At 54.6% G+C, this 26,927-nt stretch overlaps 3 protein-coding genes across 5 annotated transcripts; 2 read left to right on the top strand and 1 right to left on the bottom strand.

The window, feature by feature from the left end:
* Positions 1-368: 368 nt before the first annotated feature.
* LOC306951256 (sestrin-3-like) lies at positions 369-4,492 on the top strand (the record flags this gene model as incomplete). Its single annotated transcript, XM_079541715.1, has 9 exons — positions 369-434; positions 1,616-1,819; positions 1,917-2,099; positions 2,186-2,422; positions 2,505-2,616; positions 2,703-2,821; positions 3,183-3,373; positions 3,834-3,978; positions 4,403-4,492. The coding sequence occupies 9 exons, from the start codon at positions 369-371 to the stop codon at positions 4,490-4,492; spliced, it is 1,347 nt and encodes a 448-aa protein (XP_079397841.1).
* A 10,252-nt stretch (positions 4,493-14,744) lies between these two features.
* FOXO4 (forkhead box O4) lies at positions 14,745-23,425 on the bottom strand (the record flags this gene model as incomplete). The annotated part of the gene is made up of 2 exons (XM_079541901.1): positions 14,745-15,968; positions 22,997-23,425. 2 exons carry the CDS (start codon positions 23,423-23,425, stop codon positions 14,745-14,747), a joined length of 1,653 nt encoding a protein of 550 aa, XP_079398027.1.
* Positions 23,426-24,213: 788 nt separating this feature from the next.
* SNX12 (sorting nexin 12) lies at positions 24,214-26,538 on the top strand (the record flags this gene model as incomplete). 3 transcript variants are annotated; one of them, XM_079541756.1, is made up of 4 exons in its annotated part: positions 24,214-24,312; positions 25,558-25,653; positions 25,849-25,973; positions 26,436-26,538. In XM_079541756.1, the coding sequence occupies 4 exons, from the start codon at positions 24,214-24,216 to the stop codon at positions 26,536-26,538; spliced, it is 423 nt and encodes a 140-aa protein (XP_079397882.1). The 3 variants fall into 3 exon arrangements, with proteins under 3 accessions (XP_079397882.1, XP_079397881.1, XP_079397880.1); XM_079541755.1 differs by having other exon boundaries at positions 24,214-24,366; XM_079541754.1 differs by having other exon boundaries at positions 24,214-24,378.
* Positions 26,539-26,927: the final 389 nt, after the last annotated feature.

Here is a 26,927-nt window from a genome sequence, read left to right as displayed (position 1 = left end):
GGGCATCCCAAGCCCAAGCCCTGCCCTGTGGGCGTGGCCTCGGCGCAGGACGGACGGGTAACTTTCCACCCCTGCCCACATGGCGCTACCGCGCTTCCGCCCCCTCTGGCTCCGCCCCGAGAGGGAGCTTGGGGGCGTGGCTTCAGCATGACCCGCCCCCCGGGGAAGGCGATTGGAAGAGGCGGAGCAGAGGCCACGCCCCCTCCCGGTCCGGGCTGCAGCGGTGCCCGGCTCGGCAGTGCCGGCGGCCGGGACTGGACGGGGCGGGCGGGGCTGGACTGGACGGGACGGGTCGGAGCGGAGCGGGCGGGGCAGTGCCGGCAGCGGGCAGAGAACATCGGCACGGCGGCGCTCGGCGCGGGCTCACCATGATCGTGTGTCCCCAGAGCGTGGAGCACCCCCGAGGAAGCCGGTGCCAGCGGCTGCCGGGGCAGGTAGGACCCGCCCCGCCGCTACCGGAGCCCCCACCGGCCCCCGCGCTCGACTGTGCCCCGGTCCTGCCCGCAGCACCGGCCCTGCCCGCAGCTCGGCCGCCGCCCCTCCTCGGGCCGCGCCATGCTCGCCGTCCGCCGCCGGGGCTCGGGGCCGGCGCTGTCCCGCAGCGGGGCCCGGTGCCGGTGCCGGTATCGGTGCGGCGGCGCCGTCCCCTTTGTGCGGGATGCGGGAGGCGCCGTGCCTCCATCACTGCCAATCAAAGTTGTTTTTCTCTCTCCGCCTGCACTGCCCGCGCTGCGCACCGGGGGCGCTGCCGCCGCCGCTGCTCGCACAATGGGGCCCCGGTTACCGGCAGTCCTCACCGGTTACCGGCATTGCCCTCGAGCCCGAGACAGTGGGACGGGGGCTGCGGGAGGGCTGGCGTCAGCGGCGGGGCGCAGGGAGCCGGGAGCCGCCTCGGGGAGGGGTCGGGGGGAGCCCTCCGGTGGGGTCCTGTGCACCAGGAGTGGGGGAGGAGGCGGGTTCCGGCCCCGACGGCTGCCGTCGAGGGGCAGCGGCTGGAACCGGGCGCTGGGATGCCCGGAAGGGGGTCGGGGACGGCTGGGGACGGCGAGGTGTGGTGGCACTTGGGTGTGAGCGGTGAGGCCGTGGGGATGCTGGAACAGCCCCAGTGCTGGGGGGGGATGTGGGTGGGAGAGACTGTCAGGGTGGTGGGGCTGGATGGCAGCCCTGTCCCCATGGCCCACACGTGGGTATGGGGCTGCTCTTAGTCCTTCTGCACCCGGAGAGAAGAAGCCATCACGCCTGGTGGCCCTGGCACCAAGCTGGGAAGCTCCATGCACAGCCAGGGCAGCTCGCTTCCAGCCTTTGCCCTTGGGATACAGAAGCTGGCGTTCCTCATCCCCTCTTGGTTTTCCTTTTTTTGCCGTCCTTTGCCCTCAAACCAAAAACAGAGCTCCAAATGGCACCTGAGCAAAGCACTGACACCTGAGTGACTGCATTTGCTACCAGCAATGGTAGAAAATAGCCACGGCCGCATCCCGCGCTGCTCCTCCACGGGTGTGATGGACTGCAGCTAACCAGGCCTGATGCGGCAGTGATGGGCACCCGGGCTGGGCTCCGAGGGCATCCTCTCTCTGACTGCACAGGGACCCCCTGATCCCCTCCTGTGCTCCCACAGGTGGTGAAGATGTCTGGTGGCGAACCCGAGCGCCCTCAGTTCCTCTTTGTGAAGGCTCTGGCGAGCCGGGGCCGGCTGGAGGCAGTGACCCAGCAGATGGGCTACCACCCGCGCTACCTCGACAGCTTCCTGAAGACGCAGCACTACCTGCTGCACATGGACGGCCCGCTGCCCTTCGACTGCCGCCACTACATCGCCATCATGGTGAGCCTGTCCCGGCGGCCCTCGGATTGCTCTGCAGAAGCCAACTGGTGGGGGTGAGGCGGCTGCTCCCCGTAGGGCTGACGTTTGGTTCTTGCAGGCGGCCGCGCGACACCACTGCCGCTACCTGGTGAACCTCCACGTGCTGCAGTTCCTGCGGGCGGGGGGGGATCCCCAGTGGCTGCGCGGTCTCGATTTCATCCCCCCCAAACTGCGCAACCTCAACGAGATCAACAAGATCCTGGCGCACAGGCCCTGGCTCATCACCAAGGAGCACATCGAGGTAGCGGGGATGCGCGGGTCGGGTGCGGATGGGGTGCCCGCACTCCGCCTGCCCCGCCGTGCATCGCTGTCCTGTCTGTCCTGCAGAAGCTGCTGAAGATCAGCGAGTGGAGCTGGTCGCTGGCAGAGCTGGTGCACGCTGTCGTCCTCCTGGCGCACTGCCACGCGCTTGCCAGCTTCGTTTTCGGCTGCGGTTGTGAGCAGGAGGAGGGGCCGGGGGGCAGGGGCTCGCTGAAGCCCTCTCCACCTGGGAACCAGTGCTTCTGTGAGGCCGCCATGGGGAACGGCTGCGGGCAGGAGCTGCTGCGCATCAACCGCAAAAGGGTGAGCCCCTAGGGTGGGACTGCAAGGATGGGGATGGCGTGGGAAGTGTCCCATCCTCACGGTGTGCCGTGCTCCTGTGCAGTCCCTGGACTCCTGCATGGAGCTGGACTCGCTGCGGGAGCGCGTTCAGAGGATCCACGTGGAGACTGAGGGCAGGGAGGAGACGAGGCCGCTGCCGCCGGACCGCGAGGAAGGTGAGGGGGTGCGGGATGGGAGCATCGCTGCCAGCAGTGCCTGGGAATGGGGCAGCACCAACCATCTGTGGGCTCTCCCCACTCAGATACTGACGGGGAGGTCACCGGTGCTGCCAACCTCGCGTGCTATCTGCAGGACCCTGACTTTGGGTACCAGGACTTTGCACGGCGCGACGAGGAGCAGATGCAGGTATTCAGAGTCCAGGTGAGGCTCCTGCACTCTCCTCCTGTCCAGGGAGTGGGTGGGTGCTCATGGGGTGCCTACATGGCCCCAAAATGCCCAAGAAGAGCTCTGCCCCACCATGGGACAGAGGGCTGGGAGGCATGGTGACTGCTTACCTGTGCCCTCGAGGAACACTGCATGCCCCCTCTGGGCTGGGTGTGGGTTGGCACTGAGGTGCTGGTCAAAATTGTTCCCAAGCTGCTTGGTGAGGGATGCTGTGACTTGTGGCAGAGCAAACCCTGTGAATTCTGCCACATCCCGAGGTCTTTGACAGCCCTTTTTCCCAGAAGCATGCCTCGAAGTCTTTTCTGCAGTGGCAAAAGCCTCTTGCTGTGTTCAACAGGATTACTCCTGGGAAGACCATGGCTTTTCGCTGGTGAACCGGCTCTACTCTGACATCGGGCATCTCCTGGATGAGAAGTTCCGCATGGTGGATGGTCTGCAGAGCAGTGCCATGGCCAAGCGGCAGGGCTGCGAACCCTCGGTCTTCAAGCGGGGCATCTGGAACTACATCCACTGCATGTTTGGCATCAGGTAACGACAGCAACCTCGTGGTCCAGGGGAAAAAGCCATTCAATCCGGGTGGGAAGAGAGTGGGCTGCTCCTGCTGTGTGCCCAGATGTGTGGAGGTGTTCTTGTGCATGGCCTTGGAAGAGACATAATGATGCAAGTGCACAGGCTGCCCAGGGAGCTGTGGTGCACCATCCCTGCTGGTGCCTACGGCTGGGCTGAATGGGGCCCTGGGCAGCCTGAGCTGGTGGGAGGCACCCAGCCCCTGGCACGGGTGGGACTGGGTGGACTTTAAGGTCCCTTCCAACCCAACTGCTCTATGACTATGCATGGCTGCTGCAAGGTGCTGCACAGATGGGGCTTCGGTGCTCAGTGGACAATGTTATGTCCCTGCCCCATGGCTGTGACATGTCCCAGATGGACCACAGGACAGGTGTGTGGTTGGGGCCAGGTGCTGGCTGTGACTGCCCCGTGCCCCCTGCAGGTACGATGACTACGACTATGCAGAAGTGAATCATCTACTGGAGCGAATGCTGAAAGTTTACATTAAAACGGTAACCTGCTACCCAGAGAAGACAAACCCAGAAATGTTTGACAGGTTCTGGAAGCAGTTCAAGCACAGCGAAAAGGTAGGGCTGCCGCTGTGCCTCAGAGAGGGGTTGAGCAAGAGCTGAGGGTTGGGATGCTCAAGGAGAAGAAACCTTTAAGGCACCAAATGAGAGCAAGGGAAAAATGGAAACAGGCTGTTCGTAAGGAGTTGGGTGTGATGTGTTGTGGCACAGGACCACCAGCAGCATGGGGAGCTGAGAGGTGGTGATCCCTTGGTGGGCAAGCCCTTGGTCTGGCTGTAATCTGTAGCAGTGATGTGCTGATGCCCAGTGTGCTAGGAGCTCCCCAGGACACAGCTCTGGCAACAGCCACAGGCTGCAGGACAGGAGGGGGAAAAGTGCATCTGCCCGTGCTGGAAAACCTGAGAGCGTTTTGTCCTTTGCCAAATGACTCCTTAATCTGGGTGGGTGCTTGCTGCATGAGCTTCTCCTGCTTCTCCTCCAGGTCCACGTGAACTTGCTCATTCTGGAGGCCAGGATGCAGGCAGAGCTGCTGTATGCACTGCAGGCCATCACCCAGTACATGGTCTCGTAGGCGGTGGGAGCTGCGCTGCGGCAGGGCCGGGCAGCATCCTCTCTCCCTGGACTTGTGTGTGACCCGTCGTGCTGGGACAGACGGCGAGGGATGACTCCATTTAGTTCACTTGACTGTCTTGTTCCTTCTATTTTTTTTTTTTTTCCCTTGTGGGGCACGCTGAGTGGCCCTGTTACGTGCAATTACCAAACTGTGAGGCAACTCCGTGCTGCTGAGATGTTGGTGTGATGCTGAAGACTTGAACCTCTCCATGGAGGACCGCCAAAGACACGGGTGGGGTGTCAGGAGGGGACCAGGCTGTGTTGGAGGGTTAGGATGAGCAGCAGTTCCTCACCCTGTTCCTGCAGGAGCTTTGCTTTCTCCCCTGTTGACAGCCTCCATGGAGGCAACATCTTGCTTAGGAGCCAGGTGGGTGCACTGCAGTGTGCCAGGAAGGGGCTGTGCTGGGTCCCAGCCCAGCACAGGGAGGGGATGCACTTGCTGCTGTGCCCACGTCCTGCCATCCACGTCCATGTGCCAAACAAAACCTTGTGGGTCAGACTGGGTCAGTTCGGAACCAATTCCAAACCATGAAGCTCTTGTAGGTGGGTGCCCTTGGCACTCCTTCAGCAGGATGAGAGAGCCTCTGACAGCCTTCAGGCTCTGGAGGGTTGCACAGAGGACTTGTGGCTGTCTGCAGGGTTGTTAGTCCTGAAGCCCACGCTGCTTCCCGTTGGTGGAGGTTCAAGAGAAATGAGGGAGGCTTCCTGAGTTAACACAGAGCTGGCATCTTCCTCTCACAGCCACAAGGTCTGGGGTCCTTTGCCCAGCCATTTGCTCTTAACAGCCCAGCTGAGCTAAGGGAAGGCCTAGCCACAGGCTGGGGGCTCCTGGGGCTGCCCCAGGTGAGCAGCACCAGCCCAGCCTACCAGGAGCTTCCTGGCCCAGGGCTGCTCCATGCATGTGCACAGCCCAGAGCTGGGGGTGAGGGAACCTGATTTCCCCTGGGCACAGGAAAGCAACTGCAGGAGGGGTTCAGGTCCCCCCATCATCAGCAGGAGTCTGAAGTGAGGGCAGCTGTAAGGTCAGCCCAGTGCACGCTGCTTCAGTCGACCTGTTTACTGCGTAAATGTACGGGGAGAAAACCTTGTGTATGGAAGCTAAAGAAAAAGCCTATTTTTGCTATAAATATATTATGTTTGACATGGATGTGTGTTTTCTTTCTGGATGGGGCAGGTTGTTCTGGGATGGTGCTGGTACATGGATGGCTGTGCTGGGCAGGGCTGGGTGTGCTGCCCAAAGGTGCTGTAACATCCCAGCTAAGCTTTGCAGTGGGGAATTCCAGCACCAGGGACTGCACCACTGGAGAAATGGTGACATCATCTATCAGAAAGGCGTGCAGAACTCAAGCATCCATTAGGATGGAACATAGCAGGGCTGGGCAACTAGCTCTGCTCTCCTTGGCAATGCTAAGATGAGCATAAAACCTATTAACAACCACTAGGAGGGAACAAATGTTCCCCTGTTCTATGTCAAATCTGGAATTAATCCTCCCTGGACCAATCAACAACTGCAGAATCCACCCCGGGCATTTTCTTTTCCCAACTGCACCAAACTGTGTGCTTGAAGGAAGCCCCAAGAAGCATCCCAGGAACAGGTGTGGGAGTCAGTTCCCCTGAGGATCTCCTCCTATGTTTGGAGATCAGCTTAAGACTTGAAGCAGGAAGCTTAAGATCCTTTTAAAGAGTTACCAGCAACCACTGATTTCACACTTTTTCAATGGTGTTCTTTCCTCAGACCTTGCTGAATACCAAGCTACCCACACCTTTTAATACAAGTATCTGACCATAAAGATCTTGAGACAGTGACATTGGAGTACATAAGGATGGAAGCTCACTGACATCCTAACGGACAGCATCTGCTGGATGGAGCAGCAACTCCACCTCTGTGCTCCTAGAGACAGCCAGCACAACTGCTGACACTCGGTGGAATACAAGTGAACACCAAACATCTCCATGCAAAGTGAACAGAGCCATTTGCACTCAGGTCAAGGAAGGCAAGCCCTGAGCAGGTCAGCACAATTCCAGAACAGTCCTGCAGAAGTTACAGCTGCCCAGGGTCAGCTTTAGAGCTTGGCAGCACCACTGGCACCAAAGAGATCTGCACACTTAGGAGCACACTGCAGCTCTCACAGGGCAGGCACACAGTCTGCCCTGATAGCGTGGGGAGGTGAAGGAAAGAAGCTGAAGGCAAGGAAAATCAATCAGTAAAAAAAAAAAACCACAAACACAATAAAAATGGGCCCCCATCAGCACACCAGAACAAACCGCAGGAGACACAGAGTAGAGGATTACAGGTTTTTTATTTGTCAAACATTCCCCCCTAGTCTAGCACATTCTACAGTCTTGCTAGCACAGATGGTAACAAAGAGCCTGTAATGGTTCAGAAGTTACACTGCTACAGAGAGCAAACAAAAGCAGAGATTTATTATGTAAAAAAAAAAAAAAATTCTCATGAGAAATGGGTGAAAGTGTGCAGAGGGGGATGGGGTGGGAAAGGCATCTGCTCGTGGTGCCCATCCTATGTGCAGTGCCTGTGCTGGCAGTGCAGAAAGCTGTGCTGGAAACACCTCTTCCCCAAACCAGCCCCAGCTCTCAGAAGAAGGCTGCTCCCAGCAGAAGTGCCCTACACCCTGCAGAGCCAGACCTCTCCAGACACTCTGGGAGCACCAGCTGTGGCCATGCCCTCCTGCTCGGCACCACAAGGGTCCCTTTCCCCAGGGTTATGAGCTGTAGTGATGAGTTACACACGCTACTGAGCTTTCAGGCACCCGGAGTCACCTCCTGCTTGCTTTTCCCCACGTGAATCAGAACAAACTTTTCACCAGACACGCAGCTGAGGCAAACCCTACGCCATCCCTGTTCAGGTTCACGTCCCAAAATTGATATATGAGTGTTTTTTTGGATAATGGTCCAAACTTGCACATTATTTCGGTGACCCCCCTCTCCCCCCACACCCCCACCCGCAGCACCAGACACAGGTTTCTCCCTCCTGGAGCAAGGCTAGCCCTGGAGCATTTGAGCGTGACTATAAATAAGCACTTAAGTAAGAAAATGAACAAATCATGATCTATAGAAAAGCTTTCTAGGCATTTCCTTTGGAAAAGCTGATTAGTGCTACTTGCTTCTAGCATGAGCCTCAGTTATGAGCACAGCCGGGCTCCGGAATGCTCCCACTGCATTCGTTGCTCTCAGCAGAATGATGGCACTGCTGTTTGTGAAGCAGCCCAGGCAGGGGACGGCGTGGTTTTAGACGCACCAGCTATGGAAATTAAGGGCTCTAAGCAGCTTTCAATAGCCCAAACTTCGACAGGGAGCTGGTAGTAGTGAAATACGCTCAAGTTATGAAGAAATCTCAAGCAATTAGCTAAACTCAGGCGTAAATGAAAGCAATACATGTGCCTCCCAGCAGGCTCCATGGGCAGAACCTTCAGACCCAGAGCACGCAGCCTCATGCTGCGGAAGACAGCATTTGATCCTCTGGATGCAAATGGAACTCGGTACGGTGAGGACAGGGAAGGTGTGCACAGCACGGCGGAGGGCTTCATGCCAGGAGCCCCCCAGGCACTTGTCAGGAAGCAGCAGTCCCCACAGCAGTGTCCCCCGCCCTCTTTCCCCACCAGGCTCAGAGCTGCTCCCTAACCCCAGCCCGATCCCTGCTTACAGGAACAGCCCCCATACGTCCCTGCTGGTCATTGCTGCTGACTCAGAAGAACGACCCACCGAGATGCTGTGCTGCACTCGGCATCTGTTGGAAGCCAACACTTTGGGAAAGGACACAAATCCCATGGAAGTACTGAGTGAGACCTCCCAGCCTTCAGCAAGCGGTGGTTTAAGAACTTGAAAGTCCTTTATGTCCTATGAGGAAACATCCCAGGCTAGAAAAGCTTTATGAAGGGGAAGTTATTTGAGAAGGGGTTGGAGAACTCCCAAATTCTCTGCATCTCTGCCCTCGGTGACCGGGATCCAAACTGCCCTGCCACACATACCAACGAGCAGAGAATCTGCCCGAGCCCATAACACTGCATTCGTTGCTCACTGAGCACTCCTTCTGAGCACCATCCTCAGCACCAGCTCCGGCTCCTTCAGCCCCTGCCCCTTCAGCCCCTGCCAGCTGCTCTTGCATTGAGGATGGAGAGCACCTGTTGCTAACAACGCCCTTCCTATTGCTTTGGGCTCTGTTTTCATGATAAAGGCATTAGAGAGTCACACTGAGCAGCTATCCTGTCCTTGATACGCAGCTGTGAAGCAGCAGAACCACCCCTAAGCACAGCAGCCATCAGCTCATTCTGCACATCATGGGACTTGTCTGCCCTGGGGGTCCAAGCAAACAAAGTGGCCTATTATCCACCAGAAAACCCAAATCCCACCGGATCTATTAAGTGAATCAGCATAATGGCCAGTCATTATGTGCAATATGCCATATGTAGCATGAGGTGTTTGTGGAAAGGCTATCTGTCGATTTGAGTAAGGAACTAATTACAGTGAGAATATGCATCCGTGGCTCAAGACCTGGTATCCCAGCTCATGATCTGCCTCCTCAACGCTTTTGGTTTTGCTGCAGCGAGGTGTGGCCAGACATGCAGATGGTGGATTATTTTTAAGTGCATTGCCATGAGGTCTGCCACAGAGACTGCCTTCAAAGCAGAGGTTATCAGACTACGCAAGGGCTCTGATGGCCAAGCGTGCTGAGGATAAGGCTGTTGAAGACTCCTTGGTGCAGGCAGGCAGACAAACCACTCCCAGTGTTCCAATCTCCACCCAAATGTAGCTGGGATGTACTGGATGTTGCGTTGAGGGACATGGTTTAGTAGGAGCTATTGGGAATAGGTGAACGGTTGGACTGGGTGATCTTCTAGGTCTTTTCCAACCTTAGTGATTCTATGATTCTATGATTCTAAATGAAAACGAAATGAGGTCCATGACAAGAGAGCAGACAAGGTGGCAAAACAACATGGCTCATGGCACTGCACGATGGAAACCGGAGCAGAAACCATCTCCTCCTTCAGCAAAGAGCCCAGAGGGGTTCTGCCAGACCCAGCCTACTGGAATACCCTAAAAGCACCACCACGTCTCACCAGGTCCTGCCACTGCCAGCACCAAATGGTAGCAGAAACATGCTAAGTGAACTGCTCTCCTCTTTCCTAACTTCTGTCCTGCAAGAACCAAGAGATGGGACAAGATCTGACACAGCCCCGGGGTGATGCTCCCCAGCAGCACAAGAAACTCCAGCAACAAATAAAATCACAGAACCCAAGGTGACAGCTGCCAAACACACCGGCTGGTGCTCTCCATCGCTCTGCCCGGAACGCCAGCAGATGGAGCACGGCCAAACCCACACCATCCCACAAACGGGAATCCCTGCAACGCAGCCCAGCTACCGAAGGGACGAGGAGTGCAGTTAATGGCTGGCATTCCCCAGCACAGTGGGAATGCTGGATCCAGGGGACCACACGAGAAGCTGTGGCTGAATGCCATGCTGGTGCCTTCCACTTGCTTTAGGGGAGGCAGTATTCCCAGTTACACTGCAGTGCTCTTCCCACTTGTACTAATGACATCTTCAGCTTCTTGGCCCAAAATGCCTTAGGCCTGTCCCCTCCCATTCTGTAGTGTTATCTGCTATCAAGGGGACAGATGCAGCAAGTGTTGGGTTTTTTTTTTTTTTATCCAATAATCTCATTCTCAATTAAAATATATAATATATATTTAAAAAGGTTTAGAAAAAGCTTCTATGTAATTTGCAGCTACTTTTACATATAGATTACAATAATGTACAACCTTCCCCACGGCTGTTGGAAACTGTGGGGATCTGCCAACTCTCCCCTCAATCATACACATTATCCAACATCAAATATGTTTGTTCCTAATACAGCTCTGAAAAAGAAGTCTGTCACTGGCACCTCCTCAGAGGCTCCTGATATACGCCCAACGGGGACACACTTAACATTGGCTTCATATTCACTGTAGAAAGTTCCCAGATTAGTAAAAAAATATTTCATCTATAGAAAATGCCCTTCTGAAAAGCAACCAGGGCTCTGTTAAGGCCACACCCAGGCTTTCCCCTTCTCTGTTGTAGCATGACAGATGAGAAACAAACCCCCAGATGATGCTTTCGCGTCCCATAAACAGCTATTGGCACCCGTGCCTATTTTACATCAGCCTGGCGTATTGGGAATGTGCTGAGAACAGCATAGGGACTTCTGTGAACATGCTTAGGATTCAACAGGGCACAGTTGGCACAGTGGAAAACTCAACACTGCTCCTCTCAGATGAATGAAGGAAGCCGCTAATGCCACAACCACAGCCCTTCGCTGCACAAAGACGACGGCTGATCCGGTGAGAAGGGCACAGTGGAACCGATCCCAGCCCCATAACAGCACCCCTCTTCCCACCAGGCTTCCACCAGCACGCTGCTTCCCATTCCTCTGCCAGTCCGTGGGATTCCAAGTGCACATCTGGTGGCTTTAATGAAAACGTCCAACTATTTCAAGGCAAGAGGGAAGCGAGCAGCACTCCGCCAGCCCGAGGCACTGGGAGACTTTCTGCCGTAGCAGAGAGAGGACAGCCATGGAGACATTCCTCCAGCAAACCCAACTCTTCACATGGGAAAACACTACTGCCCGCCACAGAGGCTTCTGGCCGAGGTTTCTACCAGGGCTCCTCTCCGGACACACACAGCCCAGGGTTTCCCCAGAAGGTCCATGGCAGGGTCAGGTTTGTAGGAAGAGACGTGGCACATAACAGGATTCTTATTTTTAACCTCTTCCTGTTGCAGCCAGATGCAGTTTGCCCCTTCTTCCCAGGTGGGCAGCCCCTTCTGCCCAAGGTGTGGCGTGCAGGGAAAGCAAATCCAACATGCTCCGTTCTTTTCTCTGCCAGGGGGTGGGAAGCGAAGTCAGAACCCAATGTTCAAAACCTGAAGGACACTAGGGAGAAGAAAAAGAGCGAACAGTTAGATCTCAGCTTCGGTGGCAATCCTGGATGCACAGATAAGGAGATGGTTACTATCAGTCAGCCCTGCGCTGCTCAGAGGATGCCCACTGACACGAGGGAACAAACACAGAGACCTTGATGGAGGAGTCAAGTAGAGGACACAGCTGCTCAGCCCCAAACTCAGTACCATTGAGACAGAAGGACGAAACAAAAGCGCACAGGTCAGAAGTAAGCAGTCCTCCTGCGAGCTGATGGCACCAAAGCTCCGTGAGATAAGCGGGTGTTAAGGACTGGGTTGCCACCAGAAGCACTGTGAGAAAGTAGCAAGGAAGGGCAGCCACAAATGTGAGTCGGGAGGGAAGGGACAAAGACCCTCCGCCTCATTCTGGCTGGACTCAGAGCAGCAAACAAGGCTGGGGAGAGATCTCAGCAGATTTAAGACAATCTGAGGCAGAATGAGAAGGTAAATGCAAGGCACCAAGTCTCTCAAATTCAGCAATAGCACTGGTGAGCACAAAATGAAACTTGTGGGATGGTGAAGAAGCAGCAGGAGGGCATCAGCCCCGACAAGAAGAAAAGCGGCCAGAGCAACAGGCTCCAGGGAAACTGTGAGACAATGCAGGCGGGTCAGTTAGTTATTAGATTTCTAGTAGAACAAAATGCAGTGTTGGGACTGAAAGGAATTAAAGAACAGCACAGAAACACCGAGTCTGGCCCAAGCTGGGCGAGGGATAAAGGGCTCTGCAGGCTACAGAGCTAATCCCAACTGAACACGTGAAGATCGTTAACGAAGCTCTACCAGAAGAGCAGATGGACCTCACACCAAAACGGTACGGAAAGGCACGGGGCTGAGCAAGCACAAAGCCACCAACAGGGGACACCAGCATGAAGCATGGAGGAGCACCTGCAGGCCAACCACTACTTCCAGATGTGGGCACGCTGCCTGCACAGCCTTCAGCCCACAAAGCACTGTGCACATCGAGCAGCTTCACCACACGTTATCCACGCAGCCAGCAGCAGCAATGGCAGGATTTCCATGTTTCCCAGTCAAGGAAAGTGCTGGCACGCTGCCACTCTTCCTTGCAGGCCAAGAGGTGCTCTGTGGGCTTTGCATCACCGCTGGGCAGAGGCAAGGGTTTGGTGCTGGATCTCTCATCTGCACGTAAAGGGGTCTAAGCAGAGCACTGGGGAGCTGTGGACACACTCATCAGTCTTACCACAGCAGAAGGGGATAAAGTCCTGTCTGCTCTGCACACCGTGAGGAACAGCGATGTTCCGAATCACAGTGCATGACCACCAGCACTCTCTGATAAGCAGCTTTTGTTCAGCGTTACAGCCATACCCAACCCAGGGGGACACAAACCAGCCTGCAGACACTGTTTGGGGTGGCTCTAATGCTAGCAGTCATCTGTGGTAGCTTTCACTAGTGTGAACTTCACACGGCAATATGAAAGCCTGGCACACCAGAACAAGGTGACTCTGCTTTGATTAAACAACGCATGCACTGAATATCTGTACTGAACAAGAGCGCAGCTGCTGCTACGAGCCTCATCTTCTCCCTCTGCCTTTCATTGCAGCCATGCCTTCACCAGCACTAGTCCCTACCCTTTGAAAAACATTTGGTCAGCTTCCCCTATTTTATACCCCTTCAAAAAATAAAGCTGTGTATGATATGCTGTATTCTGTTGACTACCCAGCCCAGCTAACGAATGCAGCCAGGACTGCAGGATATCTGCAGCATCCACGTTTCATAAACACTGCTGTGAACATTTCCCTCCACGAAGTGGATGCTCCCTCCAGACGCGATGCATGGCGTACAGAACCACAAGAGCTCAGGACAAGGCCCCATGGAAACAGTGCTGAGGATGCACCAACCTCTGCCACCGGCTTGCAAACTGTCTTCACACAGCTGAAGAGCTCTGAAATCAAAACCGAGTTGTCATATTCCACCTGAAGTGAAGATGCCCAGTTTAAGGCAAACACTCCGTAATTCCAGAGCACTTAATGAGTGCACAAGGCTATAAAAAGCCTAGTAAGGAAACAGGGGAAAGGCATTCAACTGTGCTTAAAAAGTCAATATATAATGGTGTATCAATGTTTAAGCATCACAGGCCCGAAGGACAGCATTTCACTGCGCCTAGTCCACAGTACTTGCCTGGAAGGCTGCACTGGTGTGGAGCAGAGAAGTGTTCAGCCTGATATCTGACCCACAGCATGAACAGCAGCAGCAATCAGCAGAGAACTTAGGCTGAAGAAACCTCCAGAGGTCACCCAGTCAAAACTCCTTGCTCAAAGCAAGACTGTCTTCAGGTTACTCACTTGCCTTGGAATGAGTATTAACGTAAAGCACATGGTAATTCTGCTCATCCTCCACCATTTTGAAGCTCAAGAGCTTCCCACAACTCAAGCAGTATCTGCAGTTTGCCCTTCCATCTGCCCAGCATTATTAATTGAGCTTGCAACACCAACAAATCCCAAATCTGTCTCCTCAAGAGATATTCCTGGCATCACTTCCACCTCCCAACCAGTACCCAGCCTGTGCCTCAACCCATAAAGCAACTGCCCCTTTTCCATTAGTGAGGTGAGCTCCAAGTGTGAAACATGCCTCCATCTCCAGTGCGACAGCACTGACACATCCTTCCTCCTTCCATCCCCATTCACACCACACACTCCCATTTTCTCTTCCTCTTCCATTCTGATGGCTGCACAGGCTGACAAACAGGCAAACAAGACCTTACAGACACCATTCCCAGATAAGGGAAAGGCAGAAGGGCTGATAAACCGAGAGCATCTGTGTCCTGCTACACGCAGGCAAAGCAGACAATCCTGAAACAGATAGGCTTTGCAACTACACATACTGGAAAACACTGCAAACATAATTACAACCTCGACAGAAACAGTTCTCAGTTCAACAGCTCTGAATATACCATTCTCATGTAAGCAGAATACGTTCTCACATCAAATTCAGAGGAAAAGACCAACCTCCTGCAGAACAGTCATCTTTGTTAATGAGAGACAGCAAGAATTTCATTCAGTTTGCTGCTCTACTTCATTAAGAAGCTTACTACCTGGTCAAGTTAAATCCACTCTCCTTCACACAGTCTTTCCCCTTCTAATAGGGAATGCAGCTCTCCCAGAGCTTTGTCCTGAAAGACAACTCTCTCTTCCAAAGACTTCTCTTCCACTACTGACAGTGGGGCACAGGAAGCTTCCCAGACAGGGCTGTTACAACAGAGCCACGGTGTCTACATGGCACCGCTTACCTTTTTGTGCTCCTGAAGTTAACTTGGTACCCAGGTGTGGCTGGAAGCCTGTGAGCTGCTGGGATAGCTGGGAGTAGACGGAACAGGTTCAAAGTTAAAGTCCAGTCCTTCTCCATCCATGAGTTCACTGTTGATTATGTAATCCATATCACATTCAAGGTTCTCCATGTACATGTCAATGTCCAGGTCAATGGGCAGCCTGTCCTGGTTCAACCCCAGAGGAGCAGGGCCAGCAGAAGAAAGCAGTGGAGGACTGCCCAGCTGGACCGACTGGGCAGCCGTTGCAGAAACTGGAGCCTTCAAACTGTTAATGCTGGCAGTGTTTTGAGGAGATGCTACTATGGGAAGCGTTGATGGCAAAACAGTGGCACCAACTGGTTCTGCCTGCTGCTCTGCAGGCTTTCCTCGTGCGTTGCCTGAGCTCATCTTACTCGGGGTGGATTGTCCACCTAGAAGCAGAAGAGTTCGGCTGCTCATCCTGCCACCAGTCTGCGGGAGAACTGGATCCACCTGAGTCATCAGCACATCCCTTGGAGGCGGAGAGCCGGGTGTCAGAAGAGCTTCCAAGGTCTGCGGGCCGGAGAAATGGCTGACAGAACTCTGCAGAGACATTTCAACAGGGTTAAACAAGGAATTGCCAAACGCAGTGGTCTGACCAGCTGCATTCGGGCTCCGCAAGGAAAAGCTGGAATCTCTCTGGATCTGACCACCGGAGGCAGATTGCTGGGTAGACAGCACGGATGAGCTGGGAGACATCAAATTCAACCCATCGATGAGCTCAAGCTCCTCAGTCACAGTTGGTGGAACGTTGCTGGATGCACTGGAGTACACCATAGACGGGAGAAGCTCTTCGTCGTGGAGGTCATCCTGCTCGGTCAGGATTGGAGAAAGCCTGGCACTGATGGTGCTTGCATTGGAACTGGTTCGAGGCCTGAAGGTGTTCCACACGTCAGAGTCCTCGTTGCTTCTCGAAGACGGGCTCCCAGGCCACTTTGGGAACTGGGAGCCAGGGCTGTCAGCAGTGGCTTCTGGCGCAGACTGGAGAGGGGGCTTCTTTTTGGATGCTTTACTTCTGACTTTAGCGAGTTTGCTGCTGTTGTCCATAGATGCAGCTCTTCTTCTTGGCGCTTTTCCGCTTTTACCACCTTCAGGATTGAGCATCCACCAGGAACTCTTCCCTGTGGCTTCATTATGAACTTTAATGAACTTGCTGTGCAGGGACAGGTTATGCCTAATAGAGTTCTGAAAAGAAAACAAAAAAAAAATACAAGATGTGAGGACTGCTTACACCACGCCTCTCAATTAGAAATCTCATAGTGTATTCAGACAGCATCCAGAGAAGAAAGGCATAGCAAAGTGCTACTTGTCTAAAGCCGGCTATTTCTGCTTGAACATGTTTGACAGCACCAGCAAGAAGTGCAGTGCCTCACTGCTGCACCAGGGGTGAAACCACCATGACACTGACACAACACTCCCAATTCCATAGACCTGTCACCTTTTTTATCTCCAATACAAACAAGAAAGAATCTGTAGAGCAGAGTCCTGCTAAGCCTGGAGGCTGCCAGCCCACTCTGCAAGGATGCAGTACACTGTGTGTGCTTCTAATGGGGTAAGATGTTCAAGCTGATAATGCACTCCCACACAGTACATGCCAGTTTTAGCCTCTCCCATCTTCCTATTTGGCAAAGCATGCATTCCTCGTCCCTCCCAACACCCTTCACGTGGTTGAGCTTTGCTGGAAATTGCCAGCTGAAATGGCTGCACACCAATGTCAGAGCAAATTTTCATCCCACAACTGTGCTGATAAACCTCCCTGCGCTTTAGGATCAGCAAGCTGTTTGGGCAGACCCTCCACGAGCCTCCCTGAAGCCTGTGCTGTGCACTTCATTAGTTCAGATGGGCAAATTGCACATAATTAAAAGGGGCTATATCAGTAGCACAACAGTGGTCCAGGGCAACACCTGTGTCATACGAGCTAAAAAGCTCCAAGCAGCCTTCAGCTTTCACACACGTCACCGCTCTGAACCAACTGTGCTTTTATCATCCTTTTCCACTGCTTCTAAGCACAGCTCTTCCTGCCCTGCTGCTTTCCCTCTCCCCACCCTTTCCTCTCAGATGAGGCCTTACCACGCTCATTTTGTCCACCTCAAACATACTGTCCTAAAGCAGGCCAGCTGCAGATAAACACCATAGGCACAGTGGAAAGTTTTGTGCAGATGGAAGGAGAGGTGCAAATAGTTCTGTGTCAGCTTTCATTTCAACCACTGGCTGTTGAGGATTTGGAGAAAAAACATTCCCAAAGGATACACAAGCTCATTTTTATTCTTCTCCAAGTCCAGAACAGCAATCAGAGTGGTACCATCACCTGGGAAGTTGTTGCCTCATTTCCAAAGCACTGCCCCACTCCCCAGGTGACCACGCTTGCAATGCATGCTCCTATAGCAAGAACCTCCCAGATCTTCACTCATTCCCCTGACATTAACTTGTGAGCTGCTGAAGACGCCCAGTCCTGCAGGCTGCATTGGTGCAAGTGTTCCTGCATTGCTTCAAGAGATCCACGAACAATGAGACCTGAAAAATAACACCACTTTCCACATCCTAAGTTTTAGCACCAAATTTTCTGACTGAACAGCAGCTTGAAACAAGACCTCTTGAAATAACTATTTTGGGAAGCCTGAAACCCTTGCACAAAAGGTAGCAAAGGGCACACAGAGATGAGCTAAGCAGCCACAATGGTCAGTGGCCACAGATGGTGGCTGCACTGCTCCATCTCCCATCGCACAGCACATGGCTCTCAGGCTCCTCTCTCAGCTCTGCTTTGATTTTGGGCTATCTCAACGCTAACAAAACTACAGAACAGAATAGTTGTGTGATCGGGGCTGCGCTCGGCTGGCTGTGTGTCATGCAGGCAGCAAATTTAGCCATGGGGATGAGGAGAGGAGCCCCTGCCCTGGCAGGTTCCATGCTGCGTGCTCCCCAGCATGAGGATGCAGCTGTCAGAGTGACGCAGGTCTGACACACGGAGGGCACCCTCAAATCTCACTGAGAAAGCGAGTGGAAAATTCACCATAAATAACCGCAGAACTCCAAGTGAAACCTGGCAGGAGAGGAAATGACAGAATTCAGTCCCCTAGGCAACCCTGACGTATTTCCTTTCTTGACGTTAAGCAACTTGAACCAAAAGCAGAGCTGCAATTAACTTCAGAGATGCTACAGAGCAGTCTGGCTGCCCTGCAATGCTGATACCGGGTGCCAACATGGGCTGTGGGTCTGCAGTGCCTCCAGGCAGAGCACAGCCTGAGTGTGGGGACGGGGACAGGTTGGTGCCAAAGCCATGGGAACCTCTTTGGCAATGAGCTGGGGAATGGGTGACTGCGTCTCATAGAGGATCTTATGGAGTACAGCTGTGTGTTGCAGTGAAAAAAGCCCCCTTTGGGGTCTCTGATCCCTTTTGGATCAGAGTTGATGCCTTTAAACCACATTCAGACAAGACTAGTAGGAAATTCATGACCGCTATTACATGAATTAAAGCTTGGCCAGAAATATTTACTTAAATAGTGATTCCCCACTCTGTGTCTGGGGCAGGACACACCAACAGCCACAGCTGTGTGCCTAACACCACGCAAACCATCTCCTCATTCCCCAGCAGTTATCACTACGCTGAATCTTCTCAGTTGATAACATTTCCTGGCTCTATATAAAGGAAAGGAGCGATCTGTGCTGCCACACAGCCCTCCAGCAGCACCGTGCAGAGCCCTGTTTGGTCTGCAGGCAAGGCATCACCCACCAGGTGGTGTGTAAGGCCATCAGCTCTCCCCAACAGCCTTCCAGACAGCAGATCACATCCCACCTGCAGCACACAGCTGCTAACTACAGAAGCCAGCGATGGCCCTTCCAAGGCTTCAAGGGTAGGTTGGGGTTGTTGCCCATGTTTGCCTGGGTTTTCAGGGATGCTCCATCAGCACTGCAGCCATTCTCTGACAAAGTCTCCAAAGTTGCTACCACAAATCCCAGAGGAAGCCTTAGCAAAAAAAAAAAAAAAAGTCTTTCTGAAGAACTGAGGACAGGACAAAAAGAAAAACAAGACGTGCAATCCCTGCACTGCATTCTCACTGCCTTGCGGGCACACAAAGAACACGGTCACATCCAGCACAGGGCCATGTTCCAAAGCCAGGCCTGTAATTGCACTGAATTATAATTTGCCACGGCATTCTTCAGAGGCTGCACGAGGGAGGACGCCCCGCCTCCCACATTTGTCAGTGCCTGTCTCAGCACTCACCCCGTCACTTGGCTCCCAAGGCTTTGGGAAAAGGCTTCATGGCAGAGATTTTGCAAAGCTGTGCTCCAGCAAGTAAACAACTGCTCCAGAGCTGAGCCGTGTCCCTGCGGCCGCCCTCCAGCACGGGTGCAGACCTCAGCCTCGCAGACAGAAAGCTGCTTCTTAGGAGGGATGTTTTCCCCTCTTGTAATCTTTCAGTCTGAGCTCAAAAGAAGGAAATCCTAGCTCTTTAAAAGAAGGAAATCGTGACAATTCAGATGTTGGACATGACAGGCAGGCAGACACAGCAAGAGCTATTTGGGATTAGATAGAGCAGGAGGAACTTGTTGGAACAAGCCATGCCCGCATCCCAGGAGCTGCTGCCTTTCAGGGCTGCCTGATAGATGAAGCCGCGCTGCAGAATTCATCTTTCAGCGATGCAGCTTTGCCAAACAAATGGACAGGGAGCAGCAAAAGCTCCCAGGGGTTGGAGCACACTGCATGGGGCAGAGGGGATGCTGCCAAAAGGAGAGCTCTCCTCTCCTTGGACCAGAACGACTGCATCCTGTGAAAGAAAAACAAGAATTACCCACAGAACTTAAAAAGAACCCTCACAAATCTAACGCAGCATGGCTCTGTCATACTCCTGTTGGTTACTGCTGTTCTGGTTTCTGTTAAATTCAGTTAGGTGCCAATGACGACAGCAACAACAACAGCAATCAAAGCAATGTAGAAATGCACACCTCTTCATTTTCACTGCCAGAACGTCTGAGGGAGATTAACACCACCTCAGCCTCCGTCCCTGCACAGCCAGCAGCTGTGGGCAGCAGGCAGCCAGGCTCCAGGCTGAGCCCTCCCCACGTACAGACGTGCACTGGACTGAAGCTCGTGCAGAACAGCACCTTGCTCAGAGCTGAAACGCTGAGCTTCGGTTTTACATTTCCTTTTGCTTTACGGCTTTTGGGCACGCAGCCGATTATTGCCTCAGCAGGCAACAACAGGGGAATGCTCTGAACGGCTTCACAGCCTGTCGGTGATTCTACGCCTGCTCTCTGTACATCTGCCTACAGAAAAAGTGAAACTGGCCGGGCAGCAGTCAGTGAGCCAATGAATGGTGAACAGCTCACCTCCAGCAAAACAAGCACGCGCCTAATTGGAACTGAATTGGAACTCATTTGCAAGGTGTGAGGATAACCTGCAGAACCTCCCAGCCAGGGCTGCTTTTGCTTTCTGGCTGCTGCTCTTCTACAGAGGACCGTAAGAGCTGCTGTCACAGCTGTAGCAGCCAGAGAGGTCCCTTCTCAGTGTAATCTGCAGCGCAGCCACTGGAATCGTTGCACCATGCACACACACATCTGAATGGAAGCACACACAAAGCGCCAGAGCGCAGCGTGGCACTTCAGCCTCCTGCAACCAGTGCTGCAGAACCATTTGTCCTTTCCTTTCCACTGCACGCATAGGAAAAGGCTGATCTTCCCTATGCTGAAGTGATGTGGAAGAGGCCAGCTTCAAGTTCCTTCTACTCCTACAGAGGAGAAAACAGTGGGTTTGGGAGAACATTACAAGTCTGGCTTTGGAACGCGGCCCTGCTCTAGATGGGACCACGTTCTTTGCGTGCCCATCGCTGTGCTGAATCTGCTTATACTCACAGACACACAAAGTGCAACAGGAGCACACACGGACTGCTGCAGAGGGGTTTGGGGCCTCCTGCTGAGCAAGGCACGGCTCTGCCCAAAGCCCCCACGCCCCCCATCCTGCAGGCAGAGAGCCGGAAGGAATGATCCTCTTATCCTGGAGCAGCTTGCAGAGCCCACAGGGGATTACAGGGCTGCAGGCACACCCCTGCGCCGACACTTCTCCCCCCAGCCCGGTTAATTCTTAACCCCAGCTGAATTGCATTAGGGAGCAGACAGACCGCACACCCAGCAGGTCTGCGCCCTCACACAATTCAGGAACAGCAAACAGCACCTTCCTCGAGAACTGAGTTTTCCTGAATTCAGAGGTCGCACCCTCACAGACCGTAACAGCTGTATTTCCCTCCATTGTGTGCTGGGGGAAAGCAGCTGCAAAGCCATTCCGAAGCAACGAGTTCACAGGCTTTATATTAACTACAGCAGATGTGTATAATGTTCTAAACACGTTCACTTCTTTAACTTCCCATCTAAAATTCTCTATTAGAACTGCACAACGCAATACGTTACCAGTCTGCCTGCCAAAACAACAGGAACATCACAGCTCAGGGGGCTGAAGGCATTGAGCATCCCAGCAGCACTGGGCAGCAGCTCCACCTTTGGTTCCCTTATGCAAACTCTTTCAGTTCGACACTGAAAAAGCTGCACCAAGAAGATTCCTTAATTTGAGCAGAAGTAACTGGAGCCCCCCACGTGCATCTCTGTGGCGGTTTGGATGGGACGAAGCAGCCCTCAGGCTGCAGGGCTACAAAGGAACTTCATCATGAGGAAAAAGTCATTACAGAACAGCAACAGAGCCCAGATCCACATTTCCATCTTTCTGAATGTTAAATCTGACTACGTTTCCTAAACATGACACACAATGAAAACTCAGAGTAAACCCAAGGCCAAGGGTCCCCTTGCACATTCAAATAAGAGGACAGCCGTGCCCTACCAGCTCCGTGCCTACCTACTGCAGCGCCCAGCTGGGCAAAATGCTTCAGCTTCCCCACAGCATCTTAGGATATATTTAATAACACACAACTTCAGGCTCAGGCTCTGTTGCCAAACAGATGCAGACACATTCCTGAAGAGAACAGACACCGTTCCAGGAACTGTTTGTCAGAAGAACACGAGTCTGTGCAACAGTAGGAGCAGCACAGCGTGCACAGCCCGAGGTGGGAGAGCCCTCTGCCATGAGCCCCCCAAACCTACTGAAAAGAACAACCTGCCTCAAACTGAAGCTTAATGATGGTTCAACCTGCACAAAGAAGTGATTTAACACCAAGAAATATGCACGATACTCACATTTAGCTAAACTACGCTTAGCTGTCAGAAAGCATGAGAAATACAGTGGGAAAAAGTTCTGTGTCAACCCATGCCAACCTGGGCTGAGACAGCTGCACCTGTCCCACCACTCCTGTCCTCTCTCCAGCCAACAGGACTCCCACAGCTGCTCAGTGAGCCCAGTGAGCCCCTTCAGAGCTGGGCCAGCTGCAAGCAGCCCCACCAATGCACCGATAGAAGCAAAGCTAAATCTCAGCGCTGACTGGGTGCTCAGTCACACAGGAGAGGAATGCAGAGCTGGAGTTGTGGAAGCCCCAAACCCACGGGCTCACACTGCAGATCAGGCTGCAAACAGCAGCACAGCATCATTGCGGTGCTGCCCTTCAGCCCCCACTCCTGGGGCACCTGCTGTGGAGTACATATGCATGCAGCCCATGGGGCTATTTCACAGCCCAGCTCTCACATCACCTCTTCTTTTTGCTGGAGTTCACCTGACCAAACAGCGCACGCACTGCAGCTGCCCCCTGCAGAAGAAGTGGAGCCGGGCCTTTAACTGAATGCAGCACCTGCCCATGCACAGAGCAGCAGGAGAGGCAGATGTGAAGAGGTCTGCAGCTCTAAGATGTGTTCTCCCTTTGCCAAACTCCAGCAGAGGTCCTCAGTCCCTGCAAAGCGACTCTCGGACAGAGCACGCTTTTAAAGGAGGCCCTTAACGCCAAGAATGCCTGCTATGAAACTTATTTACACGGAGCCCTGCGCACCGGGGCGACAAAGAACTGCAGCCTCGAGTTAAAAAACCCTTCAGCCGATGTCTCAGCAGTTCCTCGACGGCCTCTGCGACAGCTTTGCTCCTTCCAGCACAGCCCAGAGATCACGAGGAGCGAGCACAGCGAGGCACAGCACCGGGCCGCAATACTGACACAGAACTGGATGAGGAGCAACAGGTGAACGCGGCCATAAACGGCCCAGCGGGGAGAGCGAAAAGAAGGAGCGAAAAGAAGGAGCGAAAAGAAGGAGCATCTCGAAGCGGCCCCGCAGCCCCGGGCCCCGCGCACCTTCCATCCGGCAGAGCTGTTGCTGTCCCCCTTGTCCTTGAAGTAGGGTACGGATCGGACCATCCACTCGTAGATCTGTGCCAGCGTCAGCCGCTTCTCGGGCGCGCTCTCGATGGCCTGGCTGATCAGCTCGGCGTACGACTGGTTGCCCCACGCGTTCCGCCGGGAGCCGCCCTTCCGCGCCGCCGCCGCTCCGCCGCCGCCTCCGGCCCGCGCCCCCTCGGTCCGCCCGGGCCCCGCCGCCGCCGCCGCCGCTCCGCCCGAGCCCTCCTCCGCCGCCGCGCCCGCTCCGCCCGCTTCGGCCGCGCCCGCGGGCAGCTCGGGCCGCGGTAAGGGCCAGGTGCAGGAGCGCGGCCGGCTCTGCGGCTCGAAGTCCGGGTCGATGTCCGGCGGTGCCGCCGCCGCCGCCGCGCCGCCCGCCTCCGCCATGAGCCCCACTCAGCGCCGCCGCACCGCGCCCCGCCGGGCCTGACGCGCTCCGCGGCGGCGCATGGGCTCGGCCCGCGGCCCCTTTGTCAACCCCAAACCCTCCGCCGCCGCCGCCGCGCCGCTCTGTTTACCAGGGAGCAGCAAAGCGCGGTGCGCGTGCGCGCGAGGGGCACGCTGGGAAATGTAGTCCTGGCGGGACAGCGGCGCGTGGCCGAGAGCGGGCGGCGGACTACAACTCCCGGCGAGCACCGCGCCGGAGGGGCGGGGAGATGGAGGCGTGGCTCCGACGAGAGAGCGTGGCAGGCGGTGCGGCCGCGTGCCTACAGCTCCCAGCGGGCGCCGCGGCGGCCCCGCTTACATAACCGAGCCCTCACCCGCTTTGTGCCCCTTTCGTGGGCCTCGTGTGTCTCGTGAGGAAATGGTGTCGTTCGGACACCACCCCGCCAGGGATGGGAGCACGGCGTCGGGACGGGAGCGGCGCTCAAAGCGCGATGGGCCCGAACGCGTTCGTTGTATTAATCAGGTTCCGGGGCCCCGGCGAGCATACAGATTCTGGGGTTGTGATCGTCTGCGCCCCGTGATATGAATACTTACTCTCGTTATGCAGGCGCCGTGCGAGTGACGGCTCAGTTCGCACGAGTGGGGTGGCCTCGGCCGCCCGGTACTCTGGATAAACCCTGCGTTATGCAGGCGGCGGGCGGGCGGCGGGGCGTTACGCGCGGGCGGGGCAACGCGGGCTGCGGCAGCGGCCGGGCCGAGCCGGGCGGGGCGGCGGCGGCGGCACCACCATGTCGGAGGCGGCGGTGGCGGACACCCGGCGTCTGAACGCCAAGCCGCAGGACCTGACGGACGCGTACGGGCCGCCTAGCAACTTCCTGGAGATCGACATCTTCAACCCGCAGACCGTGGGCATGGGCCGCGCCAGATACACCAGCTACGAGCTCCGCATGAGGGTGCGGCCCTCGCGGGGGCCGGGGCGGGCGGCGGGCGGCCCGGCAGGGCGTGAGCGCGGCCTGGGCCGGGGGTTGCGGCCCTACGAAGGCCTTTCGCCTCACAGCCGTGCGCTGGGAGCTGGAGCTCGTAGGATTGAAACGCGCTCCCTCTGGGCTGCTGTGGTGCCGGCGTTGCCTTCTGTCACAGCGTGGTTTGACTGCCGAGCGCCTTTCAGAAGAATTGGGTGTTTGTTTATTTCGCCTTAATTCTGGGTATTCCTGCTAGAGAGATGGCAGCGAGCAGATCTTTGTCTGGCTGAAAGCGGTTCGTGCAGGGGTGCTTTGAAAGCAGTTTCATTCTGCAGAGCTGATCGGGATATCATAGAATCGTTTGAGTTGGAAGGGACCCTTAAGGGTCATCTGGTCCAACTCCTCTGCGATGGACAGGAAAATTCCCAGCTTGACGAGGTTGCTCAGGGCCTGGTCTGTATGTAGTTAGCTGTTAGCTGCTGTTGCAGCAGTACCTGTGTGTGTCTGGGTGCTGCGTGTCAGGAGGTTGTGCTGCCTCCGCTCCCACGATGATTCAGAGTGTATTGATAGCGCAAAGGTGAAGTTTGAGGAGCTGTCAGTCTTCAGGCTCTTGGAGTCAGGGAGAAGGAAGGGGAGCTGCTGCAGGTTCCTCCAGCGGCACGGGGCAGATAGGAGAAAGCTGCTCATCTGCTGGGACTGGCAGTCTTTTCAGAGGAGACTGTAGCACAAGGTTTGGCCTTGGGCAGTTAGTTGCAGGGACAAGTTTTCCTCCCTTTTTTCTTCCATGGAAACACTACTGTTGATCGGATCTTTTGGCTGCGAAGCTGTCTTGTGGATCACCTCAAAATGGAGTGAACTCGGGAGGGAAAAAACAATCAGCCTTGTCTGTACTGTAAGCACTGTGTGCCCCTGGGTGCGGAGGGTGTTCCTGAAATAGTAACTTGAGGGGGAGGGAATGGCTGGCTCTGTGTAGCCTAGCAAGTGCTTGCTTGATTGTGAAGGGCTTTGGTGATGATGTTCTGTCCTGAATAACGAAGCTGGGTGTTCTTGTGACGCGTCCCTCTTGGAGGGGCCTGGTTTTCTGAATGCAGCTTTGGGTTTCAATTGCTTGTTGAAATACTGTCTTGCTTCTGAAGCGCCCTGCAAATTAACTGCTTCTCTTTATTACAGACAAACCTCCCGATCTTCAAATTGAAGGAGTCGTGTGTGAGGAGACGATACAGTGACTTTGAATGGCTGAAGAATGAGCTGGAGCGAGACAGTAAGGTGAGGTCTTGCTCAGACATGCCTGTTCCTGCAAGTGAGTTGCATGAGAGCAGCTGTAGCAATAATTTTGTCCAGAGAGGCTGTGGTGGGCAGCCACCGGGGCTCGATTTCTGGCTGTGTGAGGAGTGTCAAATGATGAAGGATGCCCTCTCTCAGATGGCAGTTCTGCTGACAGGAGTGATTCTTTGCTTTCAGATTGTAGTGCCACCGCTGCCTGGAAAAGCTTTGAAACGACAGCTTCCGTTCCGAGGAGACGAGGGCATCTTTGAGGAGTCCTTCATTGAGGAGCGGAGACAGGGATTAGAACAGTTTATTAACAAGTAAGCTTGATGCCCTGGGCTTGCTGCCTGCTTGTTCTCCCAGCTGCTGCTGGTAGAAGAGGGTTGTGAGTTGACCAGAAAGGAATCTAGAGATGCAGGTGTCATGCTAAAGGATGTTGTCTGCTTCCAGGTAATGAAACCATGAATCTGAAGCCCCCGTGTGGGTTGTGTTTTGAGAGCGAAGCAAATCTTAGCAGAACAGTTCCGTTACAGAGATCTGCTGGGCAGTGTTGGCTCAGGATGCTCCTGACCTCCTGCTGTGGTGGGGAACTCTGTGCTGAGCATCTTTCTGGCCCTGTTGCACACTGACTCAGTGGCCTTGGACTGAGGCCAGCGTGGGTGTGCTGGGAGCTGCTGGCTGCCCATGAGCGGAGAGCTGTGCCTCGCTCACTGCCTGCAGAAAGTGAGTGCATGGGGTCTCGGTGGTGCCTCTGCTGACCTCTACCTCTGGTTTTCTTCTAGAATTGCTGGGCACCCGCTGGCACAGAACGAGCGCTGCTTACACATGTTCCTGCAAGAGGAGACTATTGATAGGAATTACGTCCCAGGGAAAGTGCGCCAGTAGGAGCACCTGGCACTGTCTTCCTCCATTCCACCCTCCCTCCTGCAAAAATGACATTTATTTTTACACTAAATCTGTCTTCTCTGAACCAGCTTTTCCTCTCTTGAACCTCCCAGTTTGTTCAGTATTTTCCTCTTTTGTAACTGGCAGCAGCTTGTTCTTCTGGGCTGTGGTCTTGGCCTAAAGGTATGAAGATTTATGCAAGTGAATGTGTTGTCCCACACCTAACGGCAGGTGTGAATAGGTGTGGAGCAGGAACTTGCTTGTGGCATTATGGTGTAGGAGCTGCCTCTCTCCCTGTACAGAAAGGTGTGAGATGACCTTCACTCCCCTGTCCATGCAGCCCCAAGCTTCTCTGCAGGAGACTCTGAAGAACAGCAATTGTCGTGTTG

Source organism: Tetrao urogallus (assembly GCF_951394365.1).
Source record: "Tetrao urogallus genome assembly, chromosome: 13".
Taxonomy (NCBI): Eukaryota; Metazoa; Chordata; class Aves; order Galliformes; family Phasianidae; genus Tetrao; species Tetrao urogallus.
Note: the sequence above shows the minus strand (reverse complement) of the source record. Positions and strands in the feature narration are given on the sequence as shown.